The 19,323-nt window shown below is 40.9% G+C and overlaps 1 protein-coding gene across 1 annotated transcript in view; it reads right to left on the bottom strand.

Annotated features, from left to right (window-relative positions):
* Positions 1–19,323, bottom strand: part of Dgkh (diacylglycerol kinase eta) — a 221,300-nt gene that overhangs the window by 198,143 nt on the left and 3,834 nt on the right. The window contains exon 2 of the mRNA XM_023700138.1: positions 15,365–15,556. Coding sequence (XP_023555906.1) covers positions 15,365–15,556 — 192 coding nt within the window. The remainder of the gene's footprint in view (positions 1–15,364; positions 15,557–19,323) is intronic.

Genomic DNA, 19,323 nt, shown 5'->3' with positions numbered 1-19,323 from the left:
GGAAGCAAAATACAGCCCCTACTTTTAATGACTATCTCGGGAATTTAGGATGTAAACACCAGTAGTGATGCCAAAAGGGTCATTATGATACGGAAATGGAAATAAAATGTACTGATAAAAACAAAAGTAAACCACAGCCTTCTGTCTCTAAGAGACTCTCTAATTTCAAACGTTCCTTTTAAATGAAACTAACATAAAAAGGACAAATGTATTATTGATCACTAGATCAATTATGGTGATAATTAATAATTAAATACACGATCGAGAACCAGTGTAAAGTGTGTTAGCACACATAATGATATATACTTGTCATTTGAAATCTTTATGATCTTGGGATAACAGCCATTTTTCTATGACATGAACAAATTACTCAAAGCCAAAAATGTTTAATGACAAGAAAAATGAGTCTTATTGATAAAGTGGGTAACTCTGTCTTATCTTCAAGAGCTGGAAATTAAAACAAATTAATCTTTATTAGCAGTGATTTTTATATATTATTCTTATTTGATAGGTTCTGAACAGGTGAATTTTGAACAGATAATTTTAATCATATTTTCCTTTATTTATTTATCTTTTTTTAATTTTATGTATTTAGTACAGGGTTTACAGGGTCTCACTGCACAGATTGGACTCTTAGTGATTCTCCTGTTTTCAGCCTTCTAAACTCTGGGATTACAGGCATGCACCACGCCCAGTCTCAATACCTGTCTCAGCGCGCCTGGGAGCAGGCCAGGGAGGGCAGGCCCGAGATAGAACCCTGGTCCCTGTGTCTGCCTAAGCAGGTGCTTTAATCCGCTGAGCTATCTGGCCAGCCAGATACTTTTCCTTTAAAACAGCTTTGTATACAATTGATTCCCATTACAAAAATTACAAAGACTGCAGCACTGAATTAACAGATGCTAACTGGCATTATAGGAAATACATTATTCAGTTCGAGCAAACCTTTGGCCAAATATTCTGCACTTAATATAAAACCTCATTATATGTGTTGCTGTTTAAAGAATCTATTTTTCTCTGAAAAAAAAAACAACCGTATATTTGACTCATTACATTGAACTCACAGCCAACAGCATTCGAAGCCACGCCCAGACAAAGCTTATTTTTCAAAAGGCATATCATAACTGCATTTTTAGGAACTTGGATGTACTTTAGCACTAAACTGGAGACCATGATAAACAGCAAGCTCTCCAACAAAAAGCACAAAAATGAGGGCCATGTATCATCACTGAATAGTTCGTGAGAAGGCTGTTTAAAGTACGAGCCCTGACATAAAAGCAGAGCATCACGTGGTTCAGCCTTAGCTGGGGACACGTGTATCAGGCAGTTCCAACTTTCACGTTGTGCACCTCCATGAATGACCACCGAAGCATCACAGGACTGGTTTTGAAATTAGAAATACATTTTGGTGAGTAGCCAAATTAGCAAATTTTCCCTAAGTTCAAACATGTAGTCTTTTCTAATGTGAAGAAGTATAGTAAATATTGTGTTGAATTTAACAACAGCAACTTGCAAAAAAGATTGACCCACACCTGACTTCTGACCTCGCAGCAATGTAAAGGACCATTTTACTAACATTTGCCATCATGATTTGGGTATCATGTGTTACGTCTTATAAACGCAAAATAAATTTCAACGGTTTGTCTACATGAAGCATTTCTAATAGACATGTATACTTTGCTGAAAAAGTAAAGTTTTCTCAGAAAGCACATTTTTATCAAATGAGTGCTCATTAATATTGTCAAAATATTATCATTTCTTAAGTATTTTTGTTCAAATAAGTTTTATAAATGCCGCCAACAGGAAAGCTTTCTATTATCAATATTTTTGGGAAAATTTACATTTGAATTATTAAAGAAACAAATTAAAAACAGGTCACCCCTCAGGTAAGTTCAATTTACAAACCATCTTATTCTATTTACAAATATCTGGCAAATTTTCAACAACTTCTCTCAGAGACTTTTACTTTACTATGAATAGTTAACCTTTTGCTCTCATAAAATTTAGGTTATGCAAACTTTTAGCTTTTAACCTCTTCATAGCATCTTAATAGTAATCATGTTTGTAAGTATGGATCTCATACCACTGAGTTATTCGTTCTTTGCAAAAAGTTTGAGTAATTATTATTCAGTTATTTCTTCATATAAAAAAAAACTGCATGGTGCTAGGTATACATAAGTACTATGTGCCCACCACTATGCTAAAATTATCAGAGAATAATTGTCACAGCAACCTGTCCGCTGTGCCCCACCCACTGACCTCGGGCTGTACTTTTCTTGCTCCTCATTCTCTGCCTCCTCGCCTCGCTCCAGTAGCCCGTAAGTGAGCATGCCAGGCGCATCTACCCCTTGCTATGCTCTGCTTCCAGGTAACTTCACAGAGCACATGTACTAACACAGTGATCCCCCAAATGTCCGCAGGGAGCATGAGGTCCACACAATTTTGATAACCCTAAAAATGTAATATTCTGCAATGCACTCAAGAAGTTCTACAACATTTTTTAAAAACAGGGATTGTGGAATGATTTCATCTTTTTTTATTTTTTTGCGGTACCAGCGATTGAACTCAGGACCTTGAGCTTGCCAAGGACCTTGAGCGCCTATTCTACTGAGCTATCTCCCCGGCCCCTATTTCATCGTTTTTGATGTGCGATCATGAAAAGTTTTTCTTCCATCAAGTTCTTCTTTCCATAGGAGCTAAGAGCATACTACTCAATCCACTCTTTCCAAATGTACCTGAATAAACAAACTGAAACAGCAGATAATCTGAGATTCTACATTTGGAAGTACTCCAGCAAACACCCAGTTTAATGGAAGGATTTTTAAAAATACACACAGTATATTCAATGTTCAAAAATAATTTGGATTGTATACTTGGGAGTTAGTTATAACTAAATATGTCCTACTTAAATCCCCTCTAGAATGTCATTCATAAAGTCAAAATCTAAATCATGTCTGTGTCATGCAAGAAAAAATGTGGTAAGGACCTTCTCAAGCTTTCTGTTGTACAGGTGATGAGAACATCCAGTTCATTCTTCACCCTACTATGTAAAAGAGGGAGGGAGCGGGGGAGGGAGGTAGGAGGGAGGAAAGGAGGGGGAAGGAGGGAGAGAGAAAGAGAGAGGAAGAAGGAGGAGGAAAGAGAGGAAAGAGTGCTGAGCTGGCGGCCAAGTCTGGGCGTCGTGGCGCATGCCTGTAATCCCAGCACTGGGGAGATTGAAAACAGGAGGATCACTATGAGTCTAAGCTGCATAGTAAGACCCTGTACCAAATACATAAATGAAAAGAAAAAAGTGGGCTGGGGAGATGGCTCAGTGGAATAAGCACTTCCTTGGCAAGTGCAAGGGCCTGAGTTCAATCCCCGGTTCCGAAAAAAAAAAAAAAAAAAAGAAAGAAAGAAACTTGGATTTTATCCTACCTATAGTGGGTAATGTCTAAGAGTTCATATAAGCTGTATTATTGTATCATGCTTCACTTTTGTAAAGATAACTTACCAATGAAGTATAAAATATAGAGCAGAAAAGAGAACTATGGCAAAAATCCAAGGGGCAGATTATAAAGGTTAAGTAAAGTTAGAGTAAGCAACAAATGGGGAGAGGTTGAATTGACAGATACACAGAGCAAACACAGGGACAGAATGTCATAAATGAGATCAGGCATCAAAAAGGTCACATAATCACTGTGTGGTCCTTGGACAAGTTACTTACATAATTCTCGTTTTCCCCATTTCTAGGGGAAAACACACAGCAGGCACTGAATGCATACGTGTTACAAGCAAATAAATTAACGAGATGATTAGCCAAAGAGTCAAGGTTAACTAGCCAATTTCGTCCACAGAATATAAGAGTAGTAAAGAGTAATTAGACCAGGGTTGAGGAGACTGCACAAATCTCCCACCTGAGAACCTGGAGGCTGAGATGGTGAAGGGACCCATGACAGGCGATGTCTAGTAGGCAAAAGAAATTACAGAGCCAGGATTCAGGAGAGGACAAGGTGGAGGAAGACTGATGCAACCTAACGAATCAGGTCAACTGATGAAGAAGCACCCAGTTAAAATGCCATTCCTAGGAAACAACAGTATTTACCAAGAGAAAAAGGAATCAGGGTAGAGACCTCATTAGTTTAAAAGGTAATAAAAATATAACAAAACTTTTATAAGTTTTGAAATCTGAAGAAATAAGAGAAAAGGACCAACAGTATCTAAATTTGGTAAGAAATACAGCTGAGTAAAAATTAGAAAAAGACAACTGGTTTTCAGCAATTCCATGATTAAGGAACTTTGCAAAAGAAGGCCCATGAAGTGGAAGGTAGGCCAAAGCCGGGCAGCAATGGATGGAGGGTCTAGGAGCCCAGAAAGGCAGGCGCAGATCCAAGAGAATGATCAACATAAGATACAGCGGAGTTGGCCTTGGAACTGCTCAAAAGCTGGCCAGGCCACTTACGTCCACTAAGCTTCCAGGTGATCCTTTAATCCTAGTAGTGTTTTGGGAGACACTCTGACATATAGTACTCCAGAAGCAAGTTATCCCAGACCAAGTCACCAGGTCGAGTAAGCCTGTCCTTACCATCCCTACAGAATGGATTTCTGAACATTCCAAGCAATCGTTACAGTAGTTCCCTTCACTGAGGAAAAGACATTTTTTTAAATTACAAAATAATGACCTAGGACAATATAACAGTTGTATCAAACTCTTCAGTGGTCAAAAAAGGACAGTGATCTATATAGCTTACCAATTAAAATGTTTAAAAGATATATGTATCAGGAGTCACCAAATTATCATGATTTTATGCCAATTCCTAAAGTTAATTAAAATTGTACATAAAAAAATACTGTGTATTTCTTTAATCATTATCACTATCCTACCAAGTGTTTAAAACTATATGCAGTTTGTAAATGAAAAACCCACAGTCCAGAGAGATAAAGTAGGTAAGTCAGAGAATGCTAACTGCTACAACAAAGTCTAAATCTCCAGGGCTTAACCCAATCAAAGCCCATCTCCCTCTTTTTGTCATAACCTATTGTAGTTAGTGAAGGTTGAAGGGAAGAACACACTGGGCTCCGCACCATGAAATCACCCAGGGAGTTAGGATTCTCATACTGGATAATCTACACCTAGCTGGCTCTCTTAGGAACAGGCCAGAGCACAGAGGGCCCCCAAATGGCTGTAGAGGCCAAGTGACAGATATTACCCTCACCTTGTTCTACTGGCCAGAACTCAAATATCTAACCCACTGAACTGCAAGGGAAAAATGAATATAATTGGATTCCAGGGAAAACAGGAGAAACCCGAAACGGAGAGGCACAGCAATCTCTGCCACAATGCGTACCATGTTGGGGGTGACCTCACAGTCCAAGACAGAGCGGACAAACAAACCCACACCATCTGATAGCCCTCAGGAACCTTGCTATTCTGTATTGCTGCTTCTTTCATTTTACTGAGCCTCCAATTCTAGCATTTCTCCAAAGACAAGGGTTCAGTGTTATTGCAGAATTACACTGGATGTGCATAAATGCTTTTTCGTTTACCTTTTATTTCCTGCTCTAACATTTCTTTTTACAAATCAATAGTTTTAACCTTGTAAGAGGCATGCCCGTAGATAATAAAATGCAGGGTGCCTTCCAAAACCTAACTGTGCTATGGATGTCCAAAGCCCAGGCTAAGAATTCTCTATAGTACCCTGCCTCTGACTGTTAACTCACCGTCAGAAGTCTACCCGCTTCCCCCATTCACCACTTGTCTGTGCTGACCTCTTCTTTACAGTTCACACCTTGTCTTTGTAGCTGCTGGTCCTTCTGCTTAAAATGCTCTTCCCACAGAAGTCTGCCTCAAGAGGTGGCTCAACTGTCACCTCCTCAGGGTGACCTCCTTCACGATCTCTTCCTACTCTTCCCCCCTTCCTAGCTTTATTTTCTGCAACAATACTATTTACATGCTGTGCCCTCTACCTTTTGATAAACTCACCATTCTACCTTCATTGTACAATGTAAGCTCCAGCCAGGCATGGTGGTGCACACCTGTAATCCCAGCTACTAGGGAGGCTGAGGCAGGAAGAACAGCAAGTTCAAAGGCCAGGCTGGGCAACTTAGTGAGACTATGTCTCAAAATAAAAAATAAGAAGGCCTGGGAGGTGGCCCAGCAGTCCCTAGTTTCAATCCCAGTACTGTGGCTAGGAGAGGGGAAGAGTGAAGAGGGAGGGAAGGAAGCTACATGCAAGCAGAAGTGGCTGTCTATATCGCTTACTGTCCTATCCCTGGCACCTAAGGTTGTACTTGGAACACTGTAAAGATTTTTGATTGTGTAAACTGTGGGGCAATACAGTAGTAAAAAGAGGAACGTCCACATAAGTAGGCACATATTGTTGAAAATGTGCTCATTCGGAAGCTAGATTCTTGGTGCCCGTTTTGCCATTGTGCTTCATGAACTGCAGAACTATTTATATGCCTATGCACATACCAAATATGATAATGTTACATAACCCTGAGGAGCTACAGGAGTCTACTGACAATCCATTTCAGAACAGTATGCTCTCTATGTAGCATGCTCTGCTCAGGTCTAAATTCCTGCACATTTTCTTTTCTAGATAAAATCTAGAAATGTAGAAATCTTTTCTAGATCATGCAAACTGGGTTCACAAAAACTGTCACTTTCATTCCTAAGTCAGTTAAAAATAAATTTTACTCATACTTTTGTCCTGAAATACGTCTTAACAGGCCAAATGGAAAATTACGCAATCACTTTCAGAGCTATATCATGAACTTTGAAAAATAACATACATACCTTACAGAAGTGAAACTATTTTCTTTGAAATCCTATTTGCAGAGTTAAGAACCTAGAAACACTTTCCTCTTAATTCTTTAGATTTTTTTTTAAGTGATCCAATGATTACTGGAATCCAATGATTCCAAATGACCCAATTTCTTGCTCATTTTAATTAAAATCAGTATAAATTTCAATCCCAAATCACATTTCCAGTGCTTACCCTTATAAGCTTGTCAGTAAAAACAGGACTCAAATGCAAGAAGGCATAATGAAACCCAAAAGGAGGAAGAGACATGCTCACAGATTAAGCAAATTAATAAAGACAGGCAGCAAGAAGGAAGAAGCAGCAGAAAAGAATTTCAGGGAGAAGGGAAGTCTGAGAAGTGGGGAGAGGCCACACTCAAGGTGAGGAGCTAGGACTTTGAAACAAGGCCTGCGGGAGCCGCGCCGCGCGGGATCCCTGCGCCCAGGGCAGGTAGCACCCAGGGCAGGTAGCACCCAGGGCAGGTAGCGTGGCCGGCTGCCTCCGAGGCTGGCGCTGCCACTTACTTAGCAGATAATCTCAAGCTCAGGCTTCATCTCACCATTTGAAAAAAACAGATTGGTTTATACAACTGTTAAATAAGATCATCAACTCTGTAAATACTAAAGCACTAAGTAGACAGGTACTTTTAAACTTTTGAAACAGCTGGGCACGGCAGCCTGAGCCCTGGGGTTCCTGCTACTCTGAAACTTCAGCGGGGGAGTTCAAGGCCAGTCTGGGCAACGCAATGAGATCAGACTTTAGAAAGTGGAAGCAAAGTACCCTGAATTCTAAATTAAAGCTATTTCCTATCAATAAGAGCTGGGTGCCATTTTAAGCCATTTAATCATATGAAGAGTAAAAATGCGTTTCAAGGGACTAGTCAAGGATAAAATATTCAATATATAAAAAGAAAAAAAACCAGTTTACCAAGAGCAAAGGTAATGTTCTAACATATTATGGTCTTTTCCAAAGGTCTATTCTTAGATGTAAAACAAACTTTCTTTAATTAAAACCTTTGCTTATAAACATGTTTCCTGAGTAAGTAAAGCCTAGCAAATCCTATATAAGTGCCCTGGAAACAGAAGGGGGCCCCGAGTCCTGTCTAATGCTGGTTTCATATAACCTTTCGCCACTCCCACCACGATAACAAGCACACAATCTTAAACTAAGCAAAAGCTTTCTAGATTTAGATACTTTCAAATAAGGCATCTTAAGCTGTGTGTAAAGGTTTAGTAAATTATTTGTTATGTCTCTTATCTTTAATAATGGGATATCATGTTTAACTTGCTATCAAAATGGAAAGAAAGCTGTTACACCATATATTAGTGTACTGAGAGTCAGAATTTCCAGTCTATATTTAGCTCGCATTAAAATGGAAGCAAAGACGCAAACCAAGCTAAAAATAAAATGTTCTGCAAAGATGAGATTTTTTTTTTTAATAGACTGAAATTTAGCTTTATTTGGTCCCCCACACGCTGATCACATTTAGCAGCACCTTCACTGCATGCTGCTTTGCAAGCCCAACTGGACCATCTCCCATCTGCTAGAACGGAGACCCACAGACAACAGCTCTGGGACCACGTTCACTGGCCACGACCTCCCCACACCGATTTTATTTAGTCAACAAGACAAGAGGATAGCAAATGTGTAAATGGATTAATACAAGTTGTATTTTTAAAACCTGAAAATTCATATTTAGTTTCATTGGTGCAGAGCCACACTTACCTAAGGACTGACTATGGCTGCTTCATACTACAATGGCAGGGTTGGATTTTTTTGTTTTCTTTTTTGTTTCTTTATTAAGTTATAAGTGACAAAAAAAAACCTGTATTGTTCGCGATATTATGACATGATACTGTGTCATACCTATACTTTGTGAAAGGATTAAAACAGGCCATATAGCCTGTCTTTTGGTGAGTGATCCGTTTTTAATTAAAGATATAGTCTTAGCAATTTGCAACTATATAATAACTATTAACTACATTCACCAAGCTATGTAATACAATATTCACCAAGCTTATTCTATTGCTCAAAATATGCTCCAGAACTTAATTCACGCTGTCTCGCTGGCCCTTTGTTTCTTCTGACCTAACTGTTCTATAGCCCCTTCCTGGTAAACATCATTCTCGGAGTTGCATAACTCAGACAGAAACCTTACAGGCTACAAAAATTTAATAGAGCTACCAGCTGGCCCTTTGTAGAAAAAGTTGGCCAACTTCTATCCCAGATCAATATTAATTATTACTTGAGATAGCTTCCTGCCTCATAGCTGATCAAAATGTAAAAGCCCCCACTTGTTTCTCACTTTGTTTTGACTTTCTGAACCATAAACTCGTCATTACCACTTCACTATCATTCTCAACACTATCTGGCCATGTTTCTGGTTCTTATCTTGTTCGGATCAGTACTCATCTAGACCTGTAGCTAAAAAGTTTTAAACAATATTTCCCAATTTATTGTTTCAGTTTTAAATGCTGAATGTGAGCCATCATGACCTCCTAATGTGCTGCCCCAGACAATCTGAAAGGCACCAAGCAAGTCCTCCCTGCTTATGAAGGGCTTGTGATAAAAAAAATATTTTCATTGCATAAACTTATCATATGAAGCAGAGAAAAATGCCAGTCAGTATTTTCATAAGTTACCCTACCATAAAGGTACACAAGTTTATTTATATATTCTTCATGTCAAATTAAAAACAACATAAAAAAAAAAAGAACATATTAGCCAGGCGTAGTGGCACACGCCTATAACCCCAGCCCTCTGGGAGGCTAAGGCTAAAGAATCACAAGTTTGAACCCAGTCTGGGCAACTCAGTGAGGCCTTGTCTCAAAATGAAAAATTAAAAAGAGCTCGGGTACACATGTAGCTCAGTGTGAAGGCCCTCGATTCAATCCAAAGGTGGGAGGGGTGCATGACCAAGCACACTCCCTGAGGAACTGATCATGACTTCTTCTACAGGCCTTAAAAAGGACTCATGGGGCCAGGGAGATGGCTTAGTAGGATAAGCACTTCCCTGGCAAGCACAAGGGCCTGAGTTCAATCCCCAGTTCTGCAAAAAAAAAAAAAAAAAAAGACTCATATTCCAATATTTGGGTATGTTTTTCTTGAATGTAAAAACTCATTCATGGCTGTTACAAATTAAATGCAAGAGTACAGAGAAATATCAACAATAAAATGAGAACACACTACACCTACACCAGGGGTACTTTTGGCATGTGAAGCTTCATGACCTCGGCCAAGAGGCCTCAACTCTTGAAAGTCATTGCCCTCGTCCCCATCTGTTCACCACTTGGCTTATGAAATCCTGACCTGCAAGTATCCAACTCTGATCATTCCTGCCAAATGAAGGACTGCCGGATTCAAGGGTCAACAAAAAGCATATGAAGCCTTTGCATTCATGTTTAAACCAAACTGGTCTGAGTTTGTTTTATCATTGTCTCAAAATGTCTCATTCTCAGTAAATACCTGTGAAATTTCCTACAACAGTATGTCTGAACACAAAATCCACGAACTCAAAAATAACAGAAGGGGGTAAGAAAGAGGAAGAGCGGAGAAGAGTGTTGCTCTCCTGTTTGGCTTTCCCTCATTTGCACCACTTTCGCTTTAGTATATTCTGCCTTCAGAAAATAAAGGCAGCCAGTAAAAGTACCTAGCATTTGGCATCTGGGGTTTACATAAGACTACCTGAAATTCCAACTAGCAGATACAGAAAAAGGAATAAAGTAAAAAACAAAAATAGCAAAAAGGACAGCAAAACACAGACAGAAACTAAGGAAGAAAATGGAAACAAAACAAAATGATGGGCAACCACATAGCTCAGCAGATTAAAGCACCTGCAACCAGGCGCAGGGCCAGCGGGTTCAATCCCTGGGGCCTGCTGAGACAGCACCTGAGACTAGGCATGGTGGCGTGTGCCTTAATCCCAGCTCTTGGGAGGCTGTAAGCAGGCAGATCACTACGAGTCCAATCTAGTAGTGAGACCCTGAACACCCTGTAGGCCCTTCCCTAAAAAAATACAATAAATAAATAAATAAAATAAAATAAAATTTAAAACAAAATGAAACACCATGTGATGTGACAAGGTGCTACAAACTACACAAGGTTTTTATTAGGCCACACTAGCTTAAAGGCACACTAGTCCTATTCTTTACTTTAAAAAGCAACACATCCGAGGGGGGAAGGAGGGCAAGTAAAAGGAATTAAGCTGTGTATGTACATGTACCAACTCCCCACGATGAGTGCCATCATCCGCACTGTAACTTGCAGTAATAAAAGTACATTAAAAAATAAAATTAAAAAGCAGCATATCCACTACACTACACAAAAAAACAGGTAAGCGTGCTGTCCTAGAACAATGCTTACTTCATTCAATACAGAGCTATACAAGGTTTCTATATTTGATCAAGTTTGATGTACTAATAACAATTTCATATACTCAGCATAACCCAATGCAATATACCACTATTATAAAAAGAATAAGGATGGGCTGGCAAGATAGATTAGTGGACTAAAGCACCTGTTTTGGCAAGCACAGGGACCAGAGTTTGATCCCCCATCCTGCATGCTGTGCTGGCCCCACCCCCAGGGCACAGTGCACAGGACAGAGTCTGGCCATGGTGGAACATGCCTGTAATCCGAGCACTGGGGAGGCTGAAAACAGGAGGATCACCACCACAAGTCTGATTGCGTAGTGAGACTCTGTACCAAATACATAAAAAAATGAAAAAAAATTATAAGGGCTGGGGAGATATCTCAGCAGCCTAAGTGCCTGCCTGACAAGCACAAGGTCCTAAGTTTGATCCCCAGTACAAAAATAAATAAATAAATAAATAAATAAAATATATGCTATTAAATAATCTCTATATTAAATCTCTAAGAAAGAAATAGATTATACAATGTTCCTCTAGTGTTTTTTAATTTTACTTGTATTTATTGAGTTAGCTGACACAGGGTTTTGCTACGCAGTTCAGGCTTGCAGTGATCCTCCTATCTCAGCCTCCGCAGCACTGAGTTACAGCTATGCTCCACCACGCCTGGTTTTGGTGGCCAGCATAGCATGCCCAAGTTTTCAGGGTGGCATAGCATGCGGTACCAGGGATCAAACCCAGGTCCTTGCGCTAGCCAGGCAGGTGCTTAGACCACCGAACTACCTCCCCATCCCACTTAGTGTTTTTAATCATAGATACCATCTATATTTTTTAAAATGTCTAAGTTGGGGGCTGGTGAGATGGCTCAGTGGTCTAAAGCACCTACTTAGAAGAAGCTAAGCTAAAGCACAGGGACCACAGTTCAATCCCCCAGCACATGCCAGCCAGCCCTGCCCCCTGGTGGGCTGAGCTGGCCACACACACACACACAAAAATAATTAAATGTAAAAAAATAAAAATTAAAAAAAGTCTAAGTTGTACTTCTTCAAAATAGATACATACATTGTACATACATTTTATATATCTGTATGTTTATTATATATTTTATGTATCAACATTTATCATTAAACACATTCATACATATAACTGTCAATGTATGTTATATATACTTACATACATAACACATAGACATTTCTATGCACACAGGAATTTTCTGGAAACACACTAAATTACAATGACTATCCCAAGAGGAAGACCAGAGATCTGAGTGAGAAGGAGCTTACTTTCCATTGTATACTCTCCCTAATCATGTGGCCTCTGATACTATTTAATTGTTTTATTATGTGCAAATATTATAGCCTCAATTAAGAAAAAGTCTGAGTACTTTTCAAGTGTCACAGGTAATTTAATGTCCTTTTTTAGTATTCAAATCATTTAACACATTAACCCATGCTTATGACAAAGAACTCTTCAAATAAGGTAATCACTTAAATTGGTGTCCTGTTCACTCCAAAAATGAACTGGCTACCAAACAGCTTTATGATCCTAAGGATCCTAAAAGGAACTAAAATAGCTACAACCTGTGTTTTAACAGTACTATTCAAAGAAAATACTACACTATCTATGAGTATATATGCATATAGATGGTCATTTATTTAAATATTTTTTACCACTGTGTGCAACATCTTCTGCTGTAGGTTTATGTCTACCTATACACAAATGCTTCGGAAGAAGGAGCACATAAGCACACACGTGTGTCTGTATAGGTGCGTGTGCCAGGCTTGAAGCCACCGATACTAATCCTGATCTGTCAGATTCAGTGCTCCTTCAGAATATCTGCAGGATACGAGAGCTAGTGCAGGCTTTGAGGTAGAATCGGAGCCTACCTTTCTTTCCGGCTCTTCTATCTTCCATACCTGTGATGGAGATCTAGAGATTGTCTTCGTCTAAAGATCATTTCCTTAACACTCATCTAGATTATAAATGAAGACTGGGAACCAATAGTTAATTCAGGAGTCTGCATTTTATGGTTCTCCAACTGCCCTCATCTTACTCGTGAGAAATCACTAAATGTATGACAGGTATAAGCAATCTGGATTGTGGGATGTGAGACTAAAGCTCACTGGTTTCAATAATCTAAGGTCTGCTGTCAGGTGTTCATATATGAAAGCACAGGTAAAACATATCAACCATTACATATAGCAAATGTAATACTAAATTTCTGATATTCAACAGGTTTTGAAATTCAAGCAACATTTCAATGATAAGTAATAGTCTGTAACCATAGTAAAATGTGCTCTTTTTATTAGAAAGTCAAACCAAAAACTGCTTTCTACATTTACTTTAATCTTTACAGTCTCTACCCCAATCCATACATAACACTGAAGTTTAATCTTAGCTATTACAATTCCAAACGCTAGTAGTATTACCATCAAACTTGTTTGATCTTATTTACTTGATTCAACTAAGACCCACTCCTAAACTTTCAAACAGTACAAATTCTAATTAATCTTGACGTAAGTACACATGTAGTCTTAACCTTTTCTTGTAAATATATGCTGTTCATCTTTTTTGTTTATATGTTCTTTTTTTTCTGTAATTAGGACAGGGTCTACAGGGTTTCACTATGTAGATTGGGCTCATAGTGATTCTCCTATTTTCAGCCTCCCAAGCGCAGGGATTACAGGCACACCACCGCGCCCATTCACAATCACCTTCTCAGCACACAGCATGCTCCAGACTGAACCCCAGCTGCTGGGCTCTGCCTAAGCAGGCGCTTTAGTCAGCTGAGCTATCTGGCCAGCTCTGTTTATATGTTCTTCTTTATTTTATTTTATTTTATTTTATTTTATTTTATTTTATTTTATTTTATTTTATTTTATTTTATTTTATTTTATTTTCAGAACCAGGGATTGAACTCAGGCCCTTGTGCCTGCCAGGCAAGCACTTACTCTACTGAGCTATCTCCCCAACCCCGTTTATATGTTCTTGATACCCAATATATTAATCTTAAACAAATATACTGATACATACACATGTAGTATCTTGATCACTTCTACTTCCCTTGCTTCTCCCACATACCACTTTTAAAAACCTAGTATCTTATCCATTATTAACCCAGTTTTATGGGCTTTAGATTTCAAATATTAAGAGCACTGTAAGGAAAATCACTATCTTGTTTAACCTTATTCTTCTATAAAATGCATTATATTTCAAATCCTTAACACTATACAACTCATAAAAGTATTGAAGTTTCAAGATGTGCACTTCAGTAATATAACACAGTAAGGTGACAACAATAAAAGCAATCGTTGATTCTCTAACAAAGTCATCTAAATAGGTATGCCTGTGTATGCTTCCACATAGCTTAGAAAATTAGTAGGCAGCTAACACAAACACTAATCCACAGGTTTATAATAAAACTTCTATTTCCATACAGGAGTCCACTGACCTTAGGAAACTCATGAAAATAGCTGCAGAATAAATTAACTTCTGCAAAAGTTTTTAAAGAGGGCACCCAACTCTAAAAGTTTGATTCCTTTTTAAAATTCCTAAGACTTAAAACTAAGATGAACATTAGACTACACAAATTAATACTTTGCTATCTACAGGTATTTACTTAGGGAATACGCAAGATCTGATAATCAACGTTGAGAACACACAGGTCGACACAAGATCCGTAACCAAAAATAAGGCAACGTCCCAATTTTCATGTAACGAGGTGATAACTTTTATTATTTAAAAACCACCGCGCAGAGGCCTCCGGGCAGCGAGCACCGCGGCCAGGTAGACCCGCCCCGCGCTTCCGGACAAGGCGGGCGGCCGCCGCGGCTGGGGTCGCCTCCCCACTCCAGCGAGCGGCAGCAGGGAAGGCCCAGCAGCCGCGGCCAGCCGCCGCCGCCCGCGGCACTCAGAGGACACCCCTGCTAAGTTCCTAAGTGGAACTCGCCAGCGTGCTTCCGCCTTTTTCCCACGCTCCGCCAGGCCGCGGCTCCCGGGCCCTCAGCCCGCCGCACTCAACCCGCACCCCTCGCCCGCGCCCGAGTCCCCCGTGGCCCCGCCCCGCCGCCGGCCCCGCCCCGCCGCCGGCCCCGCCCCGCCCCCGCAGGTTCCCAGGAGCCCGGAGCCTCCCTGCGCGTTCTCCGCCTCCTCGCCCGCCCACCGCCTCTGCCTCCCGCTTTCTGCGCTCCTCCACGTCCGCTGCCCCCGCCTCACCTTGGTCCGGAGCTGCCCCGAGGTGGACACTTTGCGGATCAGTTTCTGCGGTCCCTCTTGCTCCACTTCGCTGTCGGACGAATCCTCTCCTGGCCCAGCCGAGGCGGCCGCCCCTGAGCCGGCCCCGGAGGCCGCTCCTCCCGCGGCGCCCGGAGGGTGCTGGCCGCTGGCCCCGGCCATCCTCTCCGACTCCTGTAGGGACACAGCACCGCCCGGCGGGGGCGACGGTCAGTCGGTGGGCTCTGCCCGATCCGGGCCCGGAACCCCGCGCCCGCCGCCGCCGCCATTTTCGGCCCCCGTGCGGGGAGGGTCGCGCGCCCAGACGCCCTACCGGCGGAGCTCCACTATCGCCCGGGGACCCCTGCGCGCACTGCCTCGGGATGTGCTGGAGTAGGGTCCTGGCCCGGACCAGGCGCAGGTCTGCGAGACAGGAGTGACAGAGGACTGGATTGGGCAGCCGGGGTCCTCGGGCTGGACGAGAGGGCGAGGGAGGCAGGAAAGCTACGCAGCCCTCTGCTCCCTCCTTTGGGGAAACGGGCAAGAAGGGAACCTGGAGGCGCAGATTCCCTGTGGTGCAGCCGCCACCTCCTGGATCCCAAATCTCTCCACAAATACTTGGGCCTTGTTGCACGGTTCCAACTGAACCCACAAGCCCTCCTCTCCTACCCCTAGCTGGACGGGAGCGACTGACTCAGGACCCTGAGCACTACAGGAGGGACTGTACCTCTCCAGCCTCCGCCTGGGGGGTTGGATCCTTTCAGCGATCCCAACCGAGGTGTTTAGTTTCTGGCCCACCCCCACCCCCATCCGGTGCACACGGAAGAGAAGAGCATTTTCCGGGAGGTTCAACTCCACTCAGAACTTTGCGTTCAGAAAGAGCGATTGCCTGTGGCTAACAGGAAACTGGGAAGGGCGTGGAGAGCGCTGAAACAAGAGAGGACTCGCAGCCCAAGACGACAGCATGCTAAATAAATGACTATGGTGAAGCGCTAATCGAGGCTGTCTGGAGGAAAATTGCACTCGAACTATATGAACACCAGTATCTGAACGAACACACACACACACACACACACACACACACACACACGCTGAAAGTCCTGAGACAGCCACTCCAAAACCCAAACCACTGCAGGAAGAAATGGGCTCAACAAGGCTGCAGCCACCACCCAGGTCCCTAACCAGCTGGTTTTGCGGGGACTTGGGAACAGCAGCTTGCTGCGGGTAGTTCTTGCTCAACATCAAAGAGCCCCTGCAGATGGGGGAAGTCTGCCGAGAAGATACTCAAATGACAAATGCCTCTTGTTTTCCAAAAACTCCGAACTGGTGTTAGCTGTATTTTTGAATAGAGTAAAAAAAATCCCTGCCAGACTAGAATCTTTTCACCTGGATAAAGCATTTAACTTCTTGTAGGTCTCTGCCCTTCAATACTCATTCCTTTCCTATTTATTCAGTTGACTTGACCTTTAAGTTTCCTCCACACCAACATTCTGGGTATTTTTTTTCCCTAGTTGTAATCTTACTCCCCAAAACAATTTGATTTCTGTAGTACAGCTGACAATTATAAGAAACTTTAAGAAGAATCGGTATGCAGTCCTAACACTGCACATTACACTGTAGATTAAATTCTTAAAAATGTAAATGTGCAGCTCAGTTTAAATCTTCCAAGACAGGAGCTTACTGCGGTGGTTATAAAATACGGACCTTCCCTCCAGCTTTCTTTACTTGTCTTCTTTAGCAAAGGATAGTTAGGCAAAGTGAACTTTAACTGTTCTTATGGCCTGTAAATTATGTAACTATATGTACAAGAACATGTTGCTGGGAATTCTTTTAAAAAAAAAATCAAAATAATGGCCTTTATCCCCCATTGGCTGTTTGCTCACCAAGAAGTCCAATGTTAAAAACGTAAAAAAAAAAAAAAAAAGTTATGTAAAAAAGACACCTACTAAAATGGAAAAAATGTCACCTACAAAGGAATCATTTGAAATAATAATTTCAATTTCTTTTGCTTAAAGACATAGAGGCACAAAATCAAGACTGGAATCAAAGTCAAAATCACATCCTTACTATTCTAATGTTCTATTTACTGAACTATATAACAAATCAGTTTCTCGGTTATTAAATATTTGTACTCATATTTTATGCTTTCAAGTTTTTTATATGGCAACATTTTCCAGATTCCACACAGAGTGCTTAAACTAAAAGGCACTAACGTCCAGTCCTATTTTGTGATAGTAAGAAGAGTATGGACCACATTTCTCATACTGACTGCTTAACAATACTTTGAATCAGTTTCATATCCAGGAGCTAGCCAATACCTCAAAGTATAAAAGTTTTATTTATAAAGATTTAAGTTCACCTGGAGAGGTACAGGCCTGTAATCCCAGCACTCAGGACGGTTTTTTTTTTTTTTTTTTTTTTTTTTTTTTTGGTAGCCTCAGATTGCCTCCAGCACTGGTCTGGATTTCCTTGAGTATGCGGGAATCAAACCACCGATCCCAGAGAAGGACTGCTTTATTTAGGCAGGCACTTAAACAATTGAGCTAGTGGGCGGGCCCCCAATCCCAGCACTCAGGAAGCTGAGGCCAGCATATCAAGGACAGCCTGGGCCAGAGTGAGCTCAAGGCCACCCTGCACTACAAGGTGAGACCCTACCTCAAAAACAACAACAAAAAAACCCTTACAGCCAGCTCTACTCTTCAGAGCTCCTGTGACAAGTTCTAAAGCTTGGTTTGGGACTTTGAAAGCACAATCAGTCTAGCTTGATTGTGGTAAACAAATGATGGTCACTCTGTTTTTTTTTCAAACAGAAAATTCAAGATGTAAATACTGTGTCGGCAAATGAGGGAATGGCTTCATTGGCTTACTTCCCACAAAAGGCAGCTCACAGGCCATGGATATAGTTTAGAGGCACAGCGTCCTCTTGGCAAATGTGACTTTGTGAGTTTAATTCTTGGACCCCCCCCCCAAGAAAAAGGTTGCTCATTAAAAACCTGCTTCAGTACCTCCTCTGAGAGTGTTTCAAGGAGTTTCTAATTTACGATACTTGACCTGTTAGCTTGTTAGGTCTTGGCTGTAAATGGCAAATTTCTGAAATGAATATCCAATCTGTATCATGACTATCTGCAATGTACTTCACTTTTCTTAAAAATATTTGTAGCAATATCAAGGTGTAAATGTTTACAACATCTGGCTCAAAATGGCAAGCAAAACAAATTTCAACTATGTGATACCTTATGTATCTGATTTATAAGATTTCCTTCACCTTTTCCTTAGTTGGAGTTGTTGAAATTTTCAAAACATTTCTTGTATGCCTCTTATATATTTCTTTTATTACTGTTACTTTGAAATCCATTTGGAAAATAACATATGACAGACACACTATTAAAAACCTGGATGTAAGCCATGTAGACAACTGCATTCTGTATAAAATGGAACTAGATGAAGCTGGCCCCTAATTAGGTTTCTACTTAATAAGGTTTCCTATCCCATTAAATAAAAAATTACACTGAACGTGCATAAGTCAGCCAAATATGCTGATACCAACTTTATGAATATTAGTACACCATTATCTAGAGGTGTTTTGAATTGCTGTGCATTCTTACTAATCGCTACTCATAACAAGAGGAATAATCATATACAACTTTTGAACCCACATGTTCTGTGGTTTTGCCTCACGTATGCACAAACATACAGAACACTGCGTATTATACCCTGAGGTTCACACTTTAAAAATAGTCAGAGCTGCAAATGTAACTCAGTGTGAAGAATGCTTGACTAGCAGACGCAAAGCCCCAGGTTTAATCCCAAGTGGGGCCAAAAAGAAAAAAAATTCCACTCATATACTATCCTAATCAGTAAGGAAATATGAAAGAATACTGCAGGCTAAACATCTATAGACCTGGAGGCTGCTTTCACTAAAACTTTGAGCTATTTTTGTAATATAATTTGTGCTACGGGGG

Source organism: Octodon degus, unplaced genomic scaffold (assembly GCF_000260255.1).
Source record: "Octodon degus isolate 3935 unplaced genomic scaffold, OctDeg1.0 scaffold00122, whole genome shotgun sequence".
Classification (NCBI taxonomy): domain Eukaryota; kingdom Metazoa; phylum Chordata; class Mammalia; order Rodentia; family Octodontidae; genus Octodon; species Octodon degus.
This window is presented reverse-complemented; position numbering and strand designations above follow the sequence as displayed.